We start from the raw sequence: 19,864 nt of genomic DNA on the forward strand, positions 1-19,864 counted from the left end.
ATTAAGAATCAGGGTAAAATAACACATACCAAGTATCCTTTGTACTTCCCGAGGTCCCTGCCATAAACAAACTCTACAACAGAAGAAATAAACTGTTGTAAAGGAGTAAAATCCCATGATTGGAGAAACTCCCTGGTCAGCTTCAGTAAGAAGCTGAGATCCCTCATAAAATCCTCCAAAGCTAGTTATGAAAACAAAATCACCATTGACTCTAAAAACAACCACAAAGCATTCTATAGCTATGTCAAGAATCTCAATGGCAACACTCAGATCTGCTCTGAGTTACAACACAATGGCACTAAATATACAGAACCAACGGATATTGCCAACATCCTGGCAGATAGGTTCAGTGCTATCTTTACCCCTCTGTCATCCCCTAAAGGGCCCATCTCTATACCAGAAGAACGCAAAGTTCCTGTAATCACGGCTGCACCGGTAAAAAACACACTATCCAAAGCCAAGAATACAGCATCCATGGGACCTGACAACATCCCAGGCTGTGTTCTACATGAACTACAGAACGAACTGGCACCCCACCTAAGTACCATGTTCAATCATAGCCTCACCTCAGGCTATGTGCCCACTGAATGGCGCACAGTGACAGTTATCCCACTCCACAAAGGGGGAGCCACCACAGACCCCAGAAACTACCGCCCCATTAGCCTAATGAGCCTGGTCTGTAAGGCTATGGAGCGTATCATCATGGAAGTTATAAACAATGACATTGGTAATCTCCAAACTCAAGACCCCACCCAGTTCGGGTTTGTAAAAGGCAGATCATGTCTCCTAAACCTGATAGACTTCTTTGAAGCAGTCACCAAAGCCGTAGATGAGGGTAAGGTGGTTCACACAGCCTATCTAGATCTTGCCAAGGCTTTTGACACCATCCCCCACTCTGGAATTATAGATAAACTCACTAAACTAGGTATAAATCCCTATATCACAAGATGGGTTGCCAACTGGCTCACTGACAGAACCCACACTGTGAAAGTAGCAGACTCCAAATCCAGTTTCAGACCAGTGACAAGTGGAGTACCACAGGGTTCAGTCCTGGGTCCTCTCCTGTTTGGTATCTACTTCTCTGAAGTACAGGCCAACACAGAAGGTCTTTGGCTAACGAAGTTCGCAGATGACTGCAAACTAGGAGCCATAATCAAAACTCCAAAAGATGTGGACATCCTACAAAAGGGTCTTGCTGAGACAGATGCCTGGTATTAAAGCCATGGCCTCAAGCTCAATGCCAAAAAGTGCATTGTCATTCCTTTTGGTAAAAACTCAGTACCCATGAACTACCACATAGGTGGTAGTCTACTCAACACCGAAAGTGTGATAAGAGACCTTGGGACACAGGTGGACAGTAGTCTCTCCTTTGATAATCACATCGCCACTGTAGTCAGGAAATCCTTCTATGTGGCACACCTCATCACAAAAGGTTTCTCATCCAGGAAAAAAGAGGTCATTGTTCCCCTCTACTCGTCAATCATTAGACCCATTATAGAGTACAATGCCCCTTTTGGTATGTACCTCACAAGACATCTACAACAACTGGAAAGGCCACAGAAATAGCTCACAAAGAGGATTACCAGCCTCAAAGAGATGCCCTATGCAGACTGTCTCAAAAAACTGCAGCTTTACTCCGTTGCATATCATCTACTCAGAGGTGATCTCTGCCTAACACAAAACTATGTCAAACCCAGAGCTTTTAGACATGCTCCACTTAAAGAAATCTCAATCCCTATGAGCTAGATGCTCTAGGGACCTAAACCTCGTCACCACAATAAACAGAACATGCTGGAGGGATCGATTCCTGTCCCAGAGACTTCCCATATTCTGGAAAAAACTACCTATCTATATCAAACAAAGGTCCTCATTAGCACTGTTCAAGAAAAATCTTGATGATTGGATGGGAGATAGGAAATTCACCCCGGGATCACTTCTGTGGCTCTGCTCGACAGTGGCACAGGAAAATAATTTTCTTGGGTGGCGAAAGCCAGGGTACCTTTGGCTAGGCTTATATAGGCCCTAGGGCCAATAGCCTAGTACCTACCTATGAACCTATGAACCTAAATAAATCATCTAAGTCTTCCTCTGCTTATCTTATGGTGTTTTGCAGGCTAAACAATGTTTGCATTAGTGAGAAATGTGGCAGTTCCATGCTACACTATGTAAAAGTATCTTTTTCTTTTAAGTTAATTTTTAAAGCACTCTCCTTGTATGCACAAACTGCCTGTACACTTAGGTTGTGTCCCCATAAAATCTTACTGTGCAAGGTACATGAACAATTAGTCTGAACAACGTCTGTTTCAGATTTAGCTGACAGAGGATGTGTAGTACAACAAACTCCCTGCTCTAGTTTGGCACTTTATAATGAATATTAGCTACCACTAGCATTTATGTGTTAGCATTTCTTATAGCTTTCATTCTGTCAGATAGGTATCAATAAAAACAAACAATAACAATTATAGCAATAGCCGACTGTATTTCATTTCCATTCTATAAGTTAGCAAGAGGCTAAAACATAAGTAAATGCATCCACAAGTATAGATTAGCCTTTAAATGTGTAACACTATACAAGCTATTTGTGAGTAATATAAATCCTTTGGAAAAGACTCAAGCTAGAATTACATTTTAATTGCTGATAAAAACGCATTGCTTCAAACTTCATTGAACTTTACTTAGTAATACGGTACTATATGCAAATGTAGAGATACTCAGTTGTTTCTTTTTGTACAGTAAATAAAGGATAAATCACAGAGCTGTAGTTAGTAAATGAAAACATTTCACTTCTAGCACATAATGGATGAAATAACATTTCTGAAGATAGCTAAGATCTGATAATATTACCAGTTGCAATATGTGGTGAGACAATCAGTGAAAATCTTTTGCTTTACCCTTCACCTTTAACTGTGTCATCCTAGCAAGAAAGAAAACTCTTTTTGCACAGTTAATTCCTGTTGATGGTAGTTTCATTGTTATAAAATGGACAAGTGTAACTTGATGATACCATTTATTCAGTGTGCGATTGGCCTGATCCCTTACATTTTTTAGATGTTGATTCTGGCTGATCCCTTGCATTTTTGCGGTATAGATGCTGGCTTATCCCTTGTGTTGTTGTGAAGCAGATGCTGTCAAGGAGCTATTCTCTAAGCTTTAAACACTTCCTCCATCATGAATAGAGGGCCTTTTTGTATTGCTTCCTTCACAGAAGGGAGCTGTCCCAGGGTTTTCTTAAGAAGGCTTGGGTCTGTAGTTTTGGAAGAGGATTCATCATGTGATATCTTGCCTTTATCATCCTCTTCTTTCTCTGCTGGCAGGTGATCAGATTCAGCATCATTAGAGGTTTTATCCTCTCTATTTGGTATTAGGCCAGGAAGCTGCAACAAGAAACAATGCACATATGAAGAATTTGTAGAAGTATTTAAAATGACATGAATAACAAAATGTTCCTGATTCTGGATCTTCTCTGCTTAACATATCTATTTCCTTTGTACCTACTAATTACTACTAATAATACATTGAAAAGGTAGCCTCAGGACATGTTTGTGACAGAGTTCAAGGGATAAATACTTTTTTATTACAGAACTTTATTTTTTTTTATTCGTCTTGACAATTTCAAATCTGTATTCACCCTTTATACCTGAAAATGCACCATTACCTGTCTTAGCTAATGCTATAAAAGAAGGTAAGAATATTAGCTATAAAACTCTTCTGTGAATACATTTTACTGATTGTTTCTTAAATCTTCTGTAGTTCTTGAAGAAGACATGACACTAGAAATAGAAACTGATGACATTCATGCAATGCATCCCCGTACATGTACCATTTTCAGCATCACTTATAGTATTTGATTCCATCTCCATTTTCTTAATGTATACTTTAGTATTAGCAAGTTGCTGGGCATGGTAAATCCCTGTGCCAGTATTTAAGATGTACCTTTAGCAAGGATTATGGTGCCAGCTTGATAATCAAAACATTGTACAAGCAGATGTGTTGGCAGTGCTCTCTGTTGCAACAAATTTGGTGTTATTGCTCATGCCTAATGAAACACAGAGGCCAGGGCTCAGAAAGGTTAACGCTAGCCCTTTATAGCACTGGTGGCAACCTTTTCTAATTATTAGACATCCCATAGTGGACTGTCTCTCAGGCCTACTACAAATGCTAAAGAGACATTCTAGAGGAGTGGAATACAGTAATTATCCATGTTCTCTTTCCCTAAGTTAAAGTACAAAAAGAAAACTCTAGCAAAGCTAGACTTTCCACTATGAGATTCCTTAGACCTCTTGCATTAGAGGCAACATGGGATATATGCAAATTATCCCTTAAGGACATTAGGCGCTTCAGCTAAATAGCAATTCTTAATGTCCATGACTTTTTCTTTTAAGTCTATTTATGGACAACTTCAGGTCAATAAACCCAAACCCCACTAGCTGTGAACATGAATGTTTCTGCCTTCTTACAGCATTATCAGCACAGCATAAGTGGAATGTCTGGCTAACATTTGGAAACCCAATAGATGTGAACATGCATGTTTCTGCCTTCTTATAGCATCATCAGCACAGCATAAGTGGAATATTTGGCTAACAGTTGGAAACACATGGTTATCGTACCCATCTGATATACATAAACATTAGAGTGTCTGCAAAATATCCCAACTAATGAACTAAAAGAATGACTAGAAAGGTCACACAGAAAACCCAATCAGTTAAAAAAAAGAAAATTCTAGCAAACTAGGTTTCCACTGTATGATCCCTTAAACCTCTTGTATTAGATGCAAATTTCCCCTTAAGGATATCAGGCCAATAAACCAGACCCCACTAGCTGTGAAAATGCATGTTTCTGCCTTCTTATAGCATTATCAGCACAGCATAAGTGGAATGTTTGGTTAACATTTCACAACCCAATAGCTGTAAACATGCATGTTTATGCCTTCTTATAGCATCATCAGAACAGCATAAGTGGAATGTTTGGCTAACATTTGGAAACACAGGGTTGTCAAACCCATCTGATATCAATAAACATTAGTGTGCCTGCAAAATATTCCAACTAACAAACTAAAATAATGACTAGAAAGGTTACACAGACAAAAACAATCAGTTAAAGAACAAAAAGAAAACTCTAGCAATGCTAGACTTTCCACTGTGTGATTCCTTAAACCTCTTGTATTAGAGGTGACATGGGATATATGCAAATTAGTCCTTAAGGACATCAGGTGTTTCAGCTAAATGGCAATTTTGAATGTCCATGACTTTGTTTTTAAGTCTATTTATGGACAATAAATCTTAACCTCAGCATAAAACAACATACTCAATGCCTCAAGCTGATAAGTTTCCAGTCATTAATCCTGAAACTGCGCCCTTTGAAGCATTGAGCATGTTGTTTTATGCTGCATTTTTGTGTATTTTTTTTAAATATGTTTTTTTAATAATTTTAGGATACATTTTAAATTTTGTGAGGTGTAGAATTATTGAGGTTAAGATTTATTTAATATATAAAAAGGTTGTTACAATGTTTGTAAGCATCATTACCAATAGGTTTTTATACTAGGTTCACTGTGTTTTTAAATGAGGATTGATGTCTTAATCAGTTATTTTTCTTCATTGCATTTAAAAAACAGATGGTTTGACTGTTATGATTTAGGTCTGAAGGAGCTACCTGGTAGGTAATGAAAGCGCTTACCCTCTGTGTCTGTTTTATTGTTTTGTAGCCTTTTATGTCTATTTTTTAAAGATTCACTTATTTCACCGTGGTGTGCACCTAGAGTTTCCTCAGTTTCCTCTTTGGTGCTTGTTGGTGCACTTTACCGAACACAAGAAACTTTGTTTCAAACAAAAGTAAGTAAAACATTTATGATATTCATATGAATATATATTAAATATTTAATATATCCCAAATTATTCAGATATTCATACTATAACAGGGGAATATCATCACTTTTTCTTAAATAATGAAGACAGTTTAAAACAAAATTTCTAACTAGTAGAAATTTTTTTGATCTTATATTAATGGTGATAATTTACTTTTCATGTCAATGTATGGTTATATTCAAGAATTCATTAAAGAGAGATATGTAGATTTTTTTTCTAATTTTATTTTTGCATTGTTTTGTGTGCAACAGCTAGGAAACATCAACACAGCAGTTGATCCCTTTTTACACAAACAAGACTTGGAGCACTAAATAGGGTTAAATATTAACTGCCTTTTATGTTGGTTTCACAACAAGACCCTTAATTGAAAGGATCAAGGAAGATTTATATACTATTAACATCCAAAATGACAAAAATGCATTATATAGACATACTATATAGATGGCCCAATGTGTTGCTTTATGTATAAGAAGTGTAGCCTTTTTTGTTTTGTATCATATTTTTGTGGATATTACAGATGGCTATTCGAAAAACAAACTTGAAATGGAGTAGAGATTGTGGCAACTTTATCTGGACGGCAACAAATTTCCAGAACTTAATGACTGTATTAAAATAAAATTAACAAAAAATATAAGATTGAGAAAACAATTATTTTTTTTTCTTTTCATTTGTTTATTTTTAAATTCACATGTTGAAAGATACATTGCATTTTAATAAACCAGTTTTAAATCATATGTTATGTCATGTGATTAGTTTTTTAAAATAAAAAATGGCTTGAAATATACTTTAACTTCTCTGAACAAGTCTATGTTGATGTTTTAGACAAAAGCGCTAAAGTCATTTTTTGTTGTGCAAGTGGAAGTTTTTTCCTTGGTTCATGTTTTGCATCAAGTGACCTTGTAGGTCCTATTTTGTAGTTTTCATGTGTTGTTTGTTGTTGTGAATATTCAAGTAATGGTGATATAATAAAATGCATATAAACTTTCATCAATAATCACATTTAACCTTTATAATGCAACTTCATTATGCTATCATTAGGAACAGCCTTTGGTCAACTGGTGCCCTAGGCAAAAGCAGTCGGCAGCATCCCCCTCATCACCCGCTGCCCCCATCCTGATCTACCTACACCACTCAAATTACTTTTGTTTCTTCGTTTTTTCTCACAGTTTGTCTTACTCTTCAATTTTTCCTGTATTCATTTAACACATTTTAAAGAAATCATTTATTTTCTACAAAAAATAAATAAGATATTGGAAATGTGTCCCTGCTAGAGCTGCACCCTAGGCAGCTGACTAGTTGGCCTATGCCTAAGTGTGGCTATGGTTGTCATAATAGTTTTATATTTTTGTAGTTTATTTCCTTAATGCCCAGTTCTAGATTATATCTGTATGTATAATGTTTGATACCAAGAAGATCTTTCTAGAATACACACATACAAAATACATATAGTCTCAGTTTTATTCACATTCATCACTCATAGCATACTATTACTATCTCATTATCATATACTTCAGATAAGAAACAAAGAGATGTGAGTATTTAATAACTTATTCTTCTCACTTTATGTACTTTGTCTTCTTTCCCAGCATATTTCTATACTTATAATCTGATAATGGTTAAATAAAGTGTAGTGATTTTGAAAATATTACAAGTACTTGATACCAATGAGGAGAAATATTTATTCTAAAACTTATTTCAAAGTTCAGTAAAATATTAAAAGCATTTGATACATTATAACATTCTCAGAACACAAATAATAGTGGAAGGAAAATGTTTTATTACATGCATCTGGTCTGTCTTATTATTTTCTCTTCAGTTTATAAAGTAGTACTATAAGTACTCCATTTTTTCTAAGCAAAGTTGTAATTTTATTTATGTATTTAGATAATCAAAATAAAACTCCTTTCCTTTCCTTTCCTTTTACAGGTGTATATATTCATAGGTAAGTACTATTTTAACTGCACTTGTGGGCCATTTTAAGCCTAGCCAATTTCCATTTTTAAGCTCAAAATAATCTATCCCATTTGGTTTTAGATTGGCCTTACCCATCCCATGATTGATAATTATATATTACTCTTATGAGAATATCCGAGCTCATATCATTGTTAATTTGAGGGGACCCATGCATGGGGTAAAACATTTAGGAACGGTCTCTGTCCATTAGTAGGACAGGGCTCAGCCTGGGGTAAATTGTCTCTTTCTCATCCATATATCTAAGTTGTTTTTGAATATGGACAGGGTATAACATTGTTTTGTTTGTTTTCTGAAAAAGACTTGCATATTTTCCCTTCCCTTCCCTGCTACTGAATTCCATTCTTGTTCTAGAATTTTGAATCGTCAATTTTTGTTTTTTTAACAAGATATCAATAGCTATGTATCAATAGCTATTTGAGAAAACTCCTAACCTGTAGATCATTATGTATTCAAATAATGGCCATGTAACCACATTTGTTCTCATTAATAATTGTTATTAGATATTAATACAAAAGGTTTACCAGTCTAGAAAACAAAGAATACACTTGTTACCGTTAATAACTATAACCAATAATGTTACTGAATTCATAGTCAATTATTTACACATTTATTTATTTTTTGTTTAATGGGAAAGTCCGACTTAGAATGAAATCAATTTTCAGCAGAGGCCCGAGGAGAAATGCTCCAGACACGTCTTTGAAGCATGGGAGGAAACTGGAGCACCCGGAGGAAACCCACACAAATGCAGGGAGGACAAGCAGACTCCACACAGAAGACACCCCAGCCAAGAACCAAACCAGAGAACTGCTTACTGTGAGGCAGCAATGCTACTGCTGCACCACTTGGCCATCCAATGTGCAGTTACATAGTTAAGTTAAAACTGCCATAGCACAAAATTGGACCATACGTAAAGTAGATTCCCTTATATTATGTGCAAATGCACTCTCTACCATATAGCAAGTTAGTTGTTTCTTGAAAATATTGAAATGAACAGATTCTCTAATATTAAGTGGTATTGAGTTCCACAGTCTGGGGATCAATTGACTTTATAAAGTCATCTCTTCTTAGTTCTTCTGAGCTCTCTTGAGATTAACAATATATTGAAAATCTCTATACCTTAGTTTACCAGATATTTCTCTTAAAATAATTTTTAAATTTGATCTTAAGTCATCATCTTTAATGACGTGATAAGTTAGGCATAGTTTTCCTCTAATGAGTCTGTATAAAATGCAGTACAGATTCAAGTGTTTTAATCTTTCATAGGTTCATAGGTTCATAGATAGGTACTAGTCTATTGGCCCTAGGGCCTATATAAACCTAGCCAAATGGTACCCTGGCTTTTGTCATCCAAGAAAATTATTTTCCTGTGCCCCTGTGAAGCAGAGCCACAGAAGTGATCCCTGGGGTGAATGTCCTATCTCCCATCCAATCATCAAGATTTTTCTTGAAGAGTGCTAATGAGGAGCTTTGTTTGATATAGATAGGTAGTTTGTTTCAGAGTATGGGAAGTCCCTGGGACAGGAATCTATCCCTCCAGCATGTTCTGTTTATTGTGGTATATATTTATTTCTTCATAACTTAACTTTTTTTAACCTTTGTTCATAACTAAACTTTTCCAAATATTAAATCTTTTTTGTGTATCTTCTCTGAATCTTTTCAAGGGATACTAAATCATCTACTGATAATGTACAAAACATTAAGTTGTATTCATTCAATGATCTATTCATTGATGTGTACAAATATTTAAGATTTCTGGATCTCTTGATCATACTGTACTAAGAATTAAGCCTGTCTTCTTCATAGCCCTTTCCTCTTCATAGGTTCATAGGTCCATAGGTTCATACTAGGCTATCTGCCCTGGGGCATTTATAAGCCTAGCTCGATTGTGTTTGGCTTACACCACCCCTTGATTTGAGTATACTGTGCCCTTTTTAAAGTTTAGTTTACTGTGCCTCTGTCTAATAGTGACACGGAAGTAATCCCTGGGACAAACCTATGATCCCCTATCCACTCATCAAGATTCTTCTTGAAGAGAGTCAGTGAGGTGCTCTGCCTAACATGAATTGGAATTCTATTCCAGAGCGAAGGGAGCCTCTGGGTTATGAATCTGTCCCTCCAGCATGTTCTATTTATTTCTGTGCTGAGGTTCAAGTCCCTCAAGCGTGTGGCTCTAAGGGATTTAGATTTACTGAGGTGGAGCATGTCCATTAATTCTGGGTTGGACATAGTTTTATATGTCAGGCATAGATAACCTCGAAGTAGGCGATATGCAACTGAGTAGAGCTGAGTTTTTTTAACCGAGCAGCATATGGCATCTCTTTGAGTCCCTTGATCCTCCTGGTGAGGTACTGTTGGGGTCTTTCTAACTGCTGCAGGTGTCGGGTAAGATACATCCCAAAGGGGGCATTGTGTTCTATGATGGGCCTGATGAGGGATTAATAAAGGGGCACGATTACCTCTCTTGATCTAGATGTGAATCCTTTCATGATGAGGTGGGCTATGTAGAAGGTCTTTCTAACCACTTTGGCAATCTGGTTGTCAAAGGAGAGATTGCTATCAACTTGGGTCCCCAGATCCCTAATTACTTTCTCTGTACTTAATGGGTTACCACCTATGTGGTAATTTGTGGGCACATTGTTTTTGCCAAAGGGTATGACTATACACTTTTTGACATTTAGCTTTAGACCATGGCTCTGGCACCAGTTATCCGTCTCTGCGAGACCTTTTTGAAGGATGTTTGTGTCAGCTGGAGAGTTGATTATGGCGCCCAGTTTGCAGTCATCTGCAAACTTGGTGAGCCATAGTCCTCCCACGTTGGCCTGTACCTCAGAAAAGTAAATACCGAACAAGATCGGTCCCAGGACAGAACCTTGTGGGATGCCACTTGTGACCAGTTTTGAGTCTGACATGGCCCCAGCAACTCTGACTCTGTGGGTTCTGTCTTTGAGCCAGTTTGTGACCCATCTTGTGACATAGGGGTGTATATTTAGGCTGGATAGCTTATCTATGATGCCTGAGTGGGGTATTGTGTCAATGCGAGGTCCAGATAGGCTGTATGGACTACCTTCCCTTCATCTATGGCCTTGGTGACTGTTTCGAAGAAGTTGACCAGGTTCAAAAGGCAGGATCTGCCCTTGACAAAGCCAGATTGGGTAGGATCTAGTGTCTGTAGGTCCCCAATGTCTTTGTTTATGAGTTCCATGATGATCCTCTCCATAGCCTTGCAGACTAGGCTAGTCAGGCTTATGGGGCGATAGTTTCCAGGGTCCGCAGAGGTGCCACCTGTGTGGAGTGGGACCACTGCTGCTGTACACCATTCTTTGGGCACATATCCTGTAGTGAGGCTGAGATTGTACAGCAGTTTTACTTGAGGGACTAGTTTTTCTTGGAGTTCATGTAGGACGCAACCCGGGACGCCATCTGGTCCCATGGAAGCAGTGTTTTTTGCTTTGAAGAAGGCGGCCTTCATCTGAGCATCAGAGATGTTTGGGAGGCTGCACTCTGCCGGGATAGATACTTGCTCTTTTGGGGGGGAGGGGGTGGAGAAGTTTGCACTGAACCTGTCTGCCAGGATATTGGCGATGTCTGTGGGTTCAGTGTATTTTTTGTCCTTTAGAATCAACTCAGAACAAGTCTGGGAGTTGCATCCCAGGTTCTTAACATAACTGAAAAAAGCCTTATGATTGTCTTTAGTGTCCTGTGCAATTTTTCTCTCGAAGCTGGCCTTGGTGGATTTTATGAGGGATCGTAATTTTTTGCTAGTACTGATCAGAGATGCCTTCCCTTTAAGGGATTTTGCTCTATCATGTAGTAGCTTCCTCCTTCTGTTGTACAGTTTATTTATGGCTGGGGTCCACCAGATTGGATGCCTGCCTTTGGATGATTGGGTCTTGATTTTGTTTGGGATAGCATGATCCATGCATTCCTGGAGATGTCTGTAGAATGCGTTTATATAGGATTCTGTAGTTTGGGCCATAGTTTCCACTGGCTCTGGGGCCTTGAAGGATTCCATTTTGGTTTTGAGAAGTGTGAAGTTCGCTTTTGAGAAGTTTTTTACTGTGGTTTTCTGGGCTGGAGGTGGGGTCGGGATGTGGATATCCAGTGAAATTAATTTATGGTCTGATCTTACCAATGAGGGATATACTTCTGGTATGGAGCATAGAGTCCCCATGTTGGTAATCATCAGGACTAGTATGTTTTCCCCTCTTGTGGTAGTGGTGACTAGTTGTTCCATAGCATTTGAGTTTATAAATTCCAGGAACCTTTGGGCTAAGGTTTTGGGGCTTAAGTAATGCTCCCAGTCTATGTTTGAGTAGTTGAAGTCGCCCAATATAATGGTGTTCGGAGAGATCTTCATGTTCTCCAATGTTTTCAGGAAAGCCGAGTGGGATTCCGGACTTTGAGAGGGTGGTCTGTAGGATGCTATAAACTGAAAAGCATTCTTGCCCACTGTCAGTTGCACATGGATGGTCTCCGATACTTCGTGCAATGCCACTAACCTGGAGGTGTGGATATCCTTGATAAATATGGAAACTCCCCCTCCTTTTGTGGTTCGGTCTGGGTTTTGGGGCCAATAAGCATGATATGAGGTAAAACCTGGTAGTGCTGGGGTGCTCTCTGGAGCCTTGAACCAGGTTTCTGTCACTGCACAGATATCAATGTTCTCCATACTGAGGAGAGCTTCGAGTGCATGCATCTTGAGGTTAAGACTTCTGGCGTTTAGCAGCATTACCCTTAGTTTCTTGTTCCTTGTGCTGTCTATGGAGGTGGGTTTGACTTTTGAGCCTTGCCTAAAAAAGGCACTATGGGGGTGGCAAGAGCCCCTGCCAATATCCGAAAGCCCAGGGGTGACAGGTGCAAGCCATCCCTAGCGAAGCAACGTGGCTTGTCGAGCATGTCATCCCAGGCTGACAGACACTGGATCCCCTTTGTATGACACCAAAATTTTAGCCAATTGTTAAAATCGATCATTTTGTCTTTATACTGTGGCACTCTTAATTCTTGACAGTGTTTCTTAAAAGTAAAATCTCCAATACTGTACCTCCTGGTTTTATTTTCAGATTGACTATATCTCCAAAAAGAATAACCTTATATTCATTGTACTTGAACCTCAGTCCAAAGGATATTTTTTGTAGATATTGATTCAAGTCATTAGTGTCACATGTGAAATTTTGTTCTATTATTTTGCAATTATCTGCATATTTATTAACATATTTTTTAGAGCATGGCTTACCTGCAAATATGATGTTAAACAAGATAGTGCCAAAAACTGACCCCTGAGGTACCCCTCTATTTATAGGTTACTATGTATATGTTTTCTAGTAATAGTTCACACACTGTGATCTACCAGGTAGCCATTTGTTAATCCAGCTTATATCACAGACATAAACCTGATTTTTTAAACTCTCAAAAAACACATAAAAAGACTTCTGCCAAATAAAGAATGATACCACAGACACGAGTACAAATAAATTAACCTGCAATTAGTGATATTGACTTTATTCAGAGAAATGGGTGTAAAAAACTCACTACCATGTAAATAATTAAACAATAATTTGACCAAGTTCTAAAGTGTCAAAAGCAGTAAACAACTGCAACTGACTCCCCCTGATATTCAGCTATTATCTTCACAGAAATTTCTAAGACCTGCTAAGGTTGATCTTCCTTTAATAAAGCCGAGCTATGAGTAGTATATCTCTCTCTCCCATATTTTTATCATACATTAATAGGTGCAGAATACAGTTTTCATAGACCTTTCCAATTTTAGATGTTATGCCTATTGGCCTATAGCTTTCAATGATTTGTCTGTTTCCACCTTTGTATAATAAAGGATTGTTTTTCAGTCATCAGGCACAAATTCCAGTCTCAGTATTTTTTAAATATCCAGATCAATCTGTTATTAAATAATTGGAAATAAGAGATGCAAACTGCCCAGGTATAGAGTCCCGGCCCATTCCACTATATTTGTTAACCTTACATATACCAGTTTTTATGATTTCTTGCTTGAAACTGGGACAACCAGTCAGAGAAGGAATGGTTACTTTAATTGGGCCAGTATGCTTTTGCCCATATAAGAATTTCCAAAGCAGCAATTAAATATCTCAGCTATCCCCTATTTAAGTGTAGAATAAATTTGATTGTGCTTTATTATTTAAATTTTATGGTCTAGTCTCTTTAAATTTACATATTTATCATTTTATTACTTCTTTTTTAGCTCATTAATGTCTCTTCATATCACCCTTTATGAGAAAGTATCTTTCTTTTTTAATGTTTTTGTGATGTTATTTAAACATGTTGTATGTTGAAGCATTTCTAGTAAATTACTTATAAACTCTTTTGTTCTTATTAAATAATCTTGATAGATCAATGTTCCACCAAGGCTATTTTGCCCAAGTTCTCTTTTCTGTCATCTTATATGTTTCATTTAAATGCTTATTACAGACATTATTCAAAATCTTCCAATGATATTCTTTACATGAAAAGTTAATTTCATTCAAATTTATGTTTAACAAATCATGAGTCAGTTTAAACCTCTCAAATATATTCATATCATATATTTTCTCTTTTCCATATAATGATTTTTCAAATTTCCATATTTCTGAAACATAAAAAAAAGAGTCATGGTCTGAATTCCCTATAGGCTTAAAAGTTTTTATGCTCATAACCAGGTCATCTTTATTAGCGAATACTAAATCTAAGATATTATCCCATCTTATAGGTTTATGAGGAGATGGTGAAAAGTTCAAAGCCTGACCTAGAAGGGAATGATGTAGAGCCATGAAGCTTAGTTATTCAACATATTCTCTCCAAAGTTCAACACACTTGGCACATCGTGTCTGAAGTTTTTGTAACCCTGCCAAAAAGTCTGAAGTCTGGTCACTAATATACTGCTCTGCTGCTGCAATCACCCCTGAATCACTCGAATATTGCTGTCCTTCCAAACTCTTTTTAAGGTTTGGAAACAGGAAATAGTCTGATGGAGCAAGATCTGGTGAGCAGGGTGGATGATCTATACACTCAAACCCAAGTTTTGTCACAACGTTCATTGGTTTCCCAGCTTGTTAACAGATGCATTTTCTTGCAAAACGTGAACTCTTTTCTGCAGGTTCCCTCTCTTTTTTTCTTTCAATGCCTCCTTTAATTGGCACAGCAAGTTACAGTAGTATTCTGCATTAACTGTTTGGCCCCCTTGTAAGATAGTCAGCTATTACAACACCTTTCTGATCCCAAAACACTGTGACTATGACCTTTCCTACTGACTTTTGGGTCTTGAACTTCTTTGGCTTTGGTGAACCTGAGTGCCACCATTACATGTACTGTTGTTTTGTCTCAGAATCATACTATGATTAGCTTAGAACTTTTCAAAATCAAACTATGTTTCATCAACAGTAACTAGTAATTCCAAAAAGTTGGCACCTGTTTGACAAAAATGCCACAAAATCAACTTGGAAGTGTCCACTTAATATACTTTCACATCAGCATTCAAACATTTGAGCACTCACTTGGCTGACAGCTTCTGCATATCCAGTTGCTCATGGATTATAAACCCAACATGTTCCCTGGATATCTGTAATGTCTCAGCAGTTGTTTTAGCCAATGTTTGCCGATCTGCCAAAATCAAGTCATGGACATGGTCAACAATTTCAAGAGCTGACACTGTTTGAGGCCTCCCAGACCTTGATGCATCTTCAATCTCAAAATCACCATGCTGAACGTTTGCACACCACTTCTTCACACTTAAGTAAGAAGGGCACTTGTCACACAATGTTTACATCATATATTCATGGATTTCCTTTGGAGTTTTCTTCTGCAGGAATAGGAGCTTTATGATGGTTCAGAGTTCCACACTTGAAAATCCCACACTTTTCATTGACATGGTTCAATCAATGATCAGAAACAATGTCAAACCATAGTATCACAATTCTGAAAATTGGCACTTTATAGGATGAAATGACCCTCTTTTCAGCTACAGAAACAAAATAATGCTCAGAATTTAGAAAGTTGTTTGGGCTTAGAACTTTTCAGCACCCCCTCAAATTTGTTGGTTGGGTAAAATAATTGTCATATACCATTTCCATAAAAAGTCCTTCCATATATGTTTTATAAATTCCATCACACAAGTTAATACCTGGATAATTAAACCGACTCAATATTAATGTCAGCACTTTGTGTTTTGCCTCATATCTTCAATAATGTACATTGTCCCAATGAATGCATTTTTGGACTGTGATATGGTATCATGATCTTATTAACAACTATTTGTATCCCTTTAAGCATAATAAACATGATTTCATTGTCATCATTTTATATTGCAAATTAGAGTTAATTGAAGAATGTCTTAACATTAAGACTCTTCCACCCCTCCTATCCTTTATTGTTATTTCATATTTTGTATACTGAGGTAGATTTAAATTACTAAGATACAAATCTTCTGAAAATAGCTATTAATTTCATCTGCTTCATATTTATAATGTATATTACTTCATTACTGCTTGCTGATACTCCTAGCATTTGTATAGAAGCCCTTTATTTTATTTATGTTATATAAGCATGCCCCTTATCTTCTTTCCTTCTCTAAAAAAAGTCTGCATTTCAAGCATTTTCCTAAGAATTTCTGTAAAAATTTATGTATTCACAAACTAAAGTCAATCTTGTCATATTTAAACATGTCAAAAGACATTATCAATTCCTCCCATGTGGTTACAACATCAAAGCTTGTCAAATAACCTGCAGCCTGAGACATGTGTTTAAAAGCTTTCCCTTAGTCAATGGTGGAATTTCATGGAACATGACTTTGATTTTTTTTAGACAGTATATATATATATCTGTCTTCATGTGCTCCAGTGAAATGGATTTTAAGTCATTAGTGCCTGCCATAGCAAATATATTTTTTCTCAAAAATGTTTATTTTTCAAATACATTTGAATGAATTCCATAGTATTTATACATGACATCTTAAATAACTATGTACAGTATTTACATTAGCCTGACGCTATAACAGATCTTAATGTATACAGTTATTTTATAAGTATGTCCAATACATTATCAGAGTGTCTGATCAATTATTGCATAGTGTCAATCAACAATAAGGCTTTTCCCCAAGGCTTGTTGATAAATGGCTTTGGACAAATTCTTAGTTTTTTAATTTTAATTTCCATTAATACTGTGGTCTTCAGTAGGCTATAGAAGTCTTCCAAAGTTGGTATTGTGTTTGTATTCCTTCTTCTTGTTATATACTTCTTTGAAATTGCAAGTATAGTCCATATTGGATACATGTTTGACCTATTCGAATGAGGACTTTCATTCATATTTAATGATACAAGAGCTTTAGTTAAATAACATGATTCATTAAATAAAGCTTATAGAAAGTTATTAATACCATTCCAAAATGGCTTAATTTTAACACAATAAAACAAAATCTGGTTCCAATCTGCATCGTGTACTTGCTCACATCTCCAGCATATTCCTTTTATGGAAGAACTAATTTTGTTGATTCTATCTGGGTTAAGAATGCTCTGTGCAAGCATTTCCAATTAAAAACTTTCCTGTATTGTGTAAAGGATGTATATTTTATCAATAATAAGATATTTGTTTTAATATCTTCAGTTAACTGCACTGAGTGTCCTTTTGTTATACATTTCCAATATGAGGTTTTAGGTGTTGTTTTACAGTTTATGAATATTTTGTAAAAATTTGAAATACTGTTTCCCATGTCAAAGTCATTATATATAATTTCATATGTGTATTTTGTAAATTTAGGTATTTCTTTAAATGAGGAATTGTTAATTGCTTTACTTAAATCTTGCAAATATGACAGAATACTCTGTAAAGTTAGCCAGTCCTGTTGTGGAATTTTGTATGCTGTTTTTATTACTTGCATATCTAAAACTTCTAGTTTTTTGATACATTGGAGCCAACAAACAAATCCTTTCTGTTCCCAGGAATTAATAATGTCTCTATATATTTTATGTGGAAAGGTCTTTGTGACTATAAATGGTATTAAAATATCAAACCAGATTTTTAAATCTATATTTGCATTAATAATTTTCCAAAATGAGTCAGTATAACAATTAATCATACGAGTTTTAGTGGTTTTAGTTATGTTATATTACATACTAATACATAAAGTATGCCATGGCAAATTGTTTTTATCTATTTGAACTTTTTTTTTGTAAATGAAATTCATTTATTGATATTACAGTTAGTAATTCTTTCCAATTTACAGAGTAATTTAGACTTATCCAATCTGAGATTGTTTTGGATATTGATGCTTTTGTATATGTTTTTATATCAGGAAAGTTTAATCCTCCCTGTTTCCATGGTCTGATATGATGTAGTAAAGCTATTCTGTTTCATTTGGGAAGCCATAAAAATTTTATTAGGCATGAATTTATTTCTTTAAGTATATTATTTTCTGGTAACAGTTATACTGCCAAGGCTGCATATAGGATCATGGGAAGTAAAACAAGTTTTATTAACTGTAGTCTATCTTCAAATTTTAATATTATTCTGTTCCATTTTTCCACAGAGATTTTACTTGTGTTGATGATATTATTGTAGTTTTTTTAGATTAATTCATTATTATCCTTGCATAAGTCAATTCCTAGATATTTAAGGTAGATTCTTGTTTCCCTATGATGTGATTCCCCCTTAGTCTGTAGTTCTTTTTTTTATTTAAAAATAAAAATTTTGATTTTGATTTATTGAAATGGAGCCCTGAAGTCATGTGAAATTATATCTAATTCTTCTAATGTCTCTTTTGTATCAGATAATGTTAGTAATATGTCATCAGCAAATAGCATTACTTTAGAATTGTATTGCTCATAAGCATCTATTCCTTTGATTTTTATATTGTTATAAATAGATTCTGTCAATATTTCAACAGTCAGAGCAAATAGAATCAGTGACATGGGACATCCTTCTTTAGTCCCTTTTGTTATATATATAGATTCAGAGGTAAAAGGAGCTAACTTGACATACGCTAAATTATTTGTGTGTGTATATATATATATATATATATATATATATATATATATATATATATATATATATATATATATATATATATATATATATATATATATATATATATATATATATATAATTCTTTAGGAGATGAACAAAGGATGCATGACATTCAAATAGCATTAGGATTTTGAATAAATCATTCCAATTTAGGGAATCAAAGGCTTTCTCTATATCTAAGCCAGTTATGAGTGTTTCTTTATTTTCTTTATTAACATAATCTATAAGAAAAAATATCCTTTTAATGTTGTCATGTGTGTGTCTATGATATATAAATCCAGTTTGATCATTATTTATTGTTTTTGACAGTGGTATTTTAATTCTGTTAGTTAATATTGTCATAAATATCGTATAGTCATTATTTAATAATGATATAGGTCTATATGAGGTACAGAGGTTTGGAGATTTGTTTTCCTTTAGGATTGATGTGATTAAGGAATATCTCCAAGAGGGTGGTATTAAAGCTTGTGACTGAATTTCTAGTAGAGTTTTATGGAACAGGGATAGTATCTTTGAAGGAAAAGGTTTATATATTTCCATAAGTATGCCCTCTATACCTAGAGCTTTATTATTTTTCCCTCTTTTATTGTATCTGTAATTTCTTTGTAGGATATGGGTGCTTGTAGATCTAGTTTTAATTTTTCTGGTATTGTTTTATATTAGAACATTTTTAATCTAGATTTAATTGATTGATGTGTATATTTTCTTTTTGGAAATGTTCCATATAGTGCTTTCTATAGGTATCAAGAATATTACCTATAGCTGAGATATTTTTCCCTTTCTTTTCATGGAAGATACTTTTAATGTTATTAGCTTTTGATTGTATTTTGATTCCTGTGGATAAGTTATGTAGATAGTTGGGAGAAGTGGCCAAGGTATTAATTTTTAGTTTATCTAAAGCTAAACTAGTTTTATGTGCTAGAATTTCATTGTATTTATTATTTAATACTTCTACTTTCTTTTTCATCTCCAAATGATTTTGATTTCTTTTCAGCTTTCAC

General features: G+C 35.5%; 1 protein-coding gene across 1 annotated transcript in view; it reads right to left on the bottom strand.

The window, feature by feature from the left end:
- Nucleotides 1-2,459: 2,459 nt before the first annotated feature.
- Nucleotides 2,460-19,864, bottom strand: part of LOC122807229 — a 1,167,189-nt gene continuing 1,149,784 nt past the window's right edge. The window contains exon 9 of the mRNA XM_044078307.1: nucleotides 2,460-3,374. Coding sequence (XP_043934242.1) covers nucleotides 3,144-3,374 — 231 coding nt within the window. The 3' untranslated portion in view covers nucleotides 2,460-3,143. The remainder of the gene's footprint in view (nucleotides 3,375-19,864) is intronic.

This window comes from Protopterus annectens, chromosome 7.part0 (assembly GCF_019279795.1).
Source record: "Protopterus annectens isolate FY-2018-M chromosome 7.part0, PAN1.0, whole genome shotgun sequence".
Taxonomy (NCBI): domain Eukaryota; kingdom Metazoa; phylum Chordata; order Ceratodontiformes; family Protopteridae; genus Protopterus; species Protopterus annectens.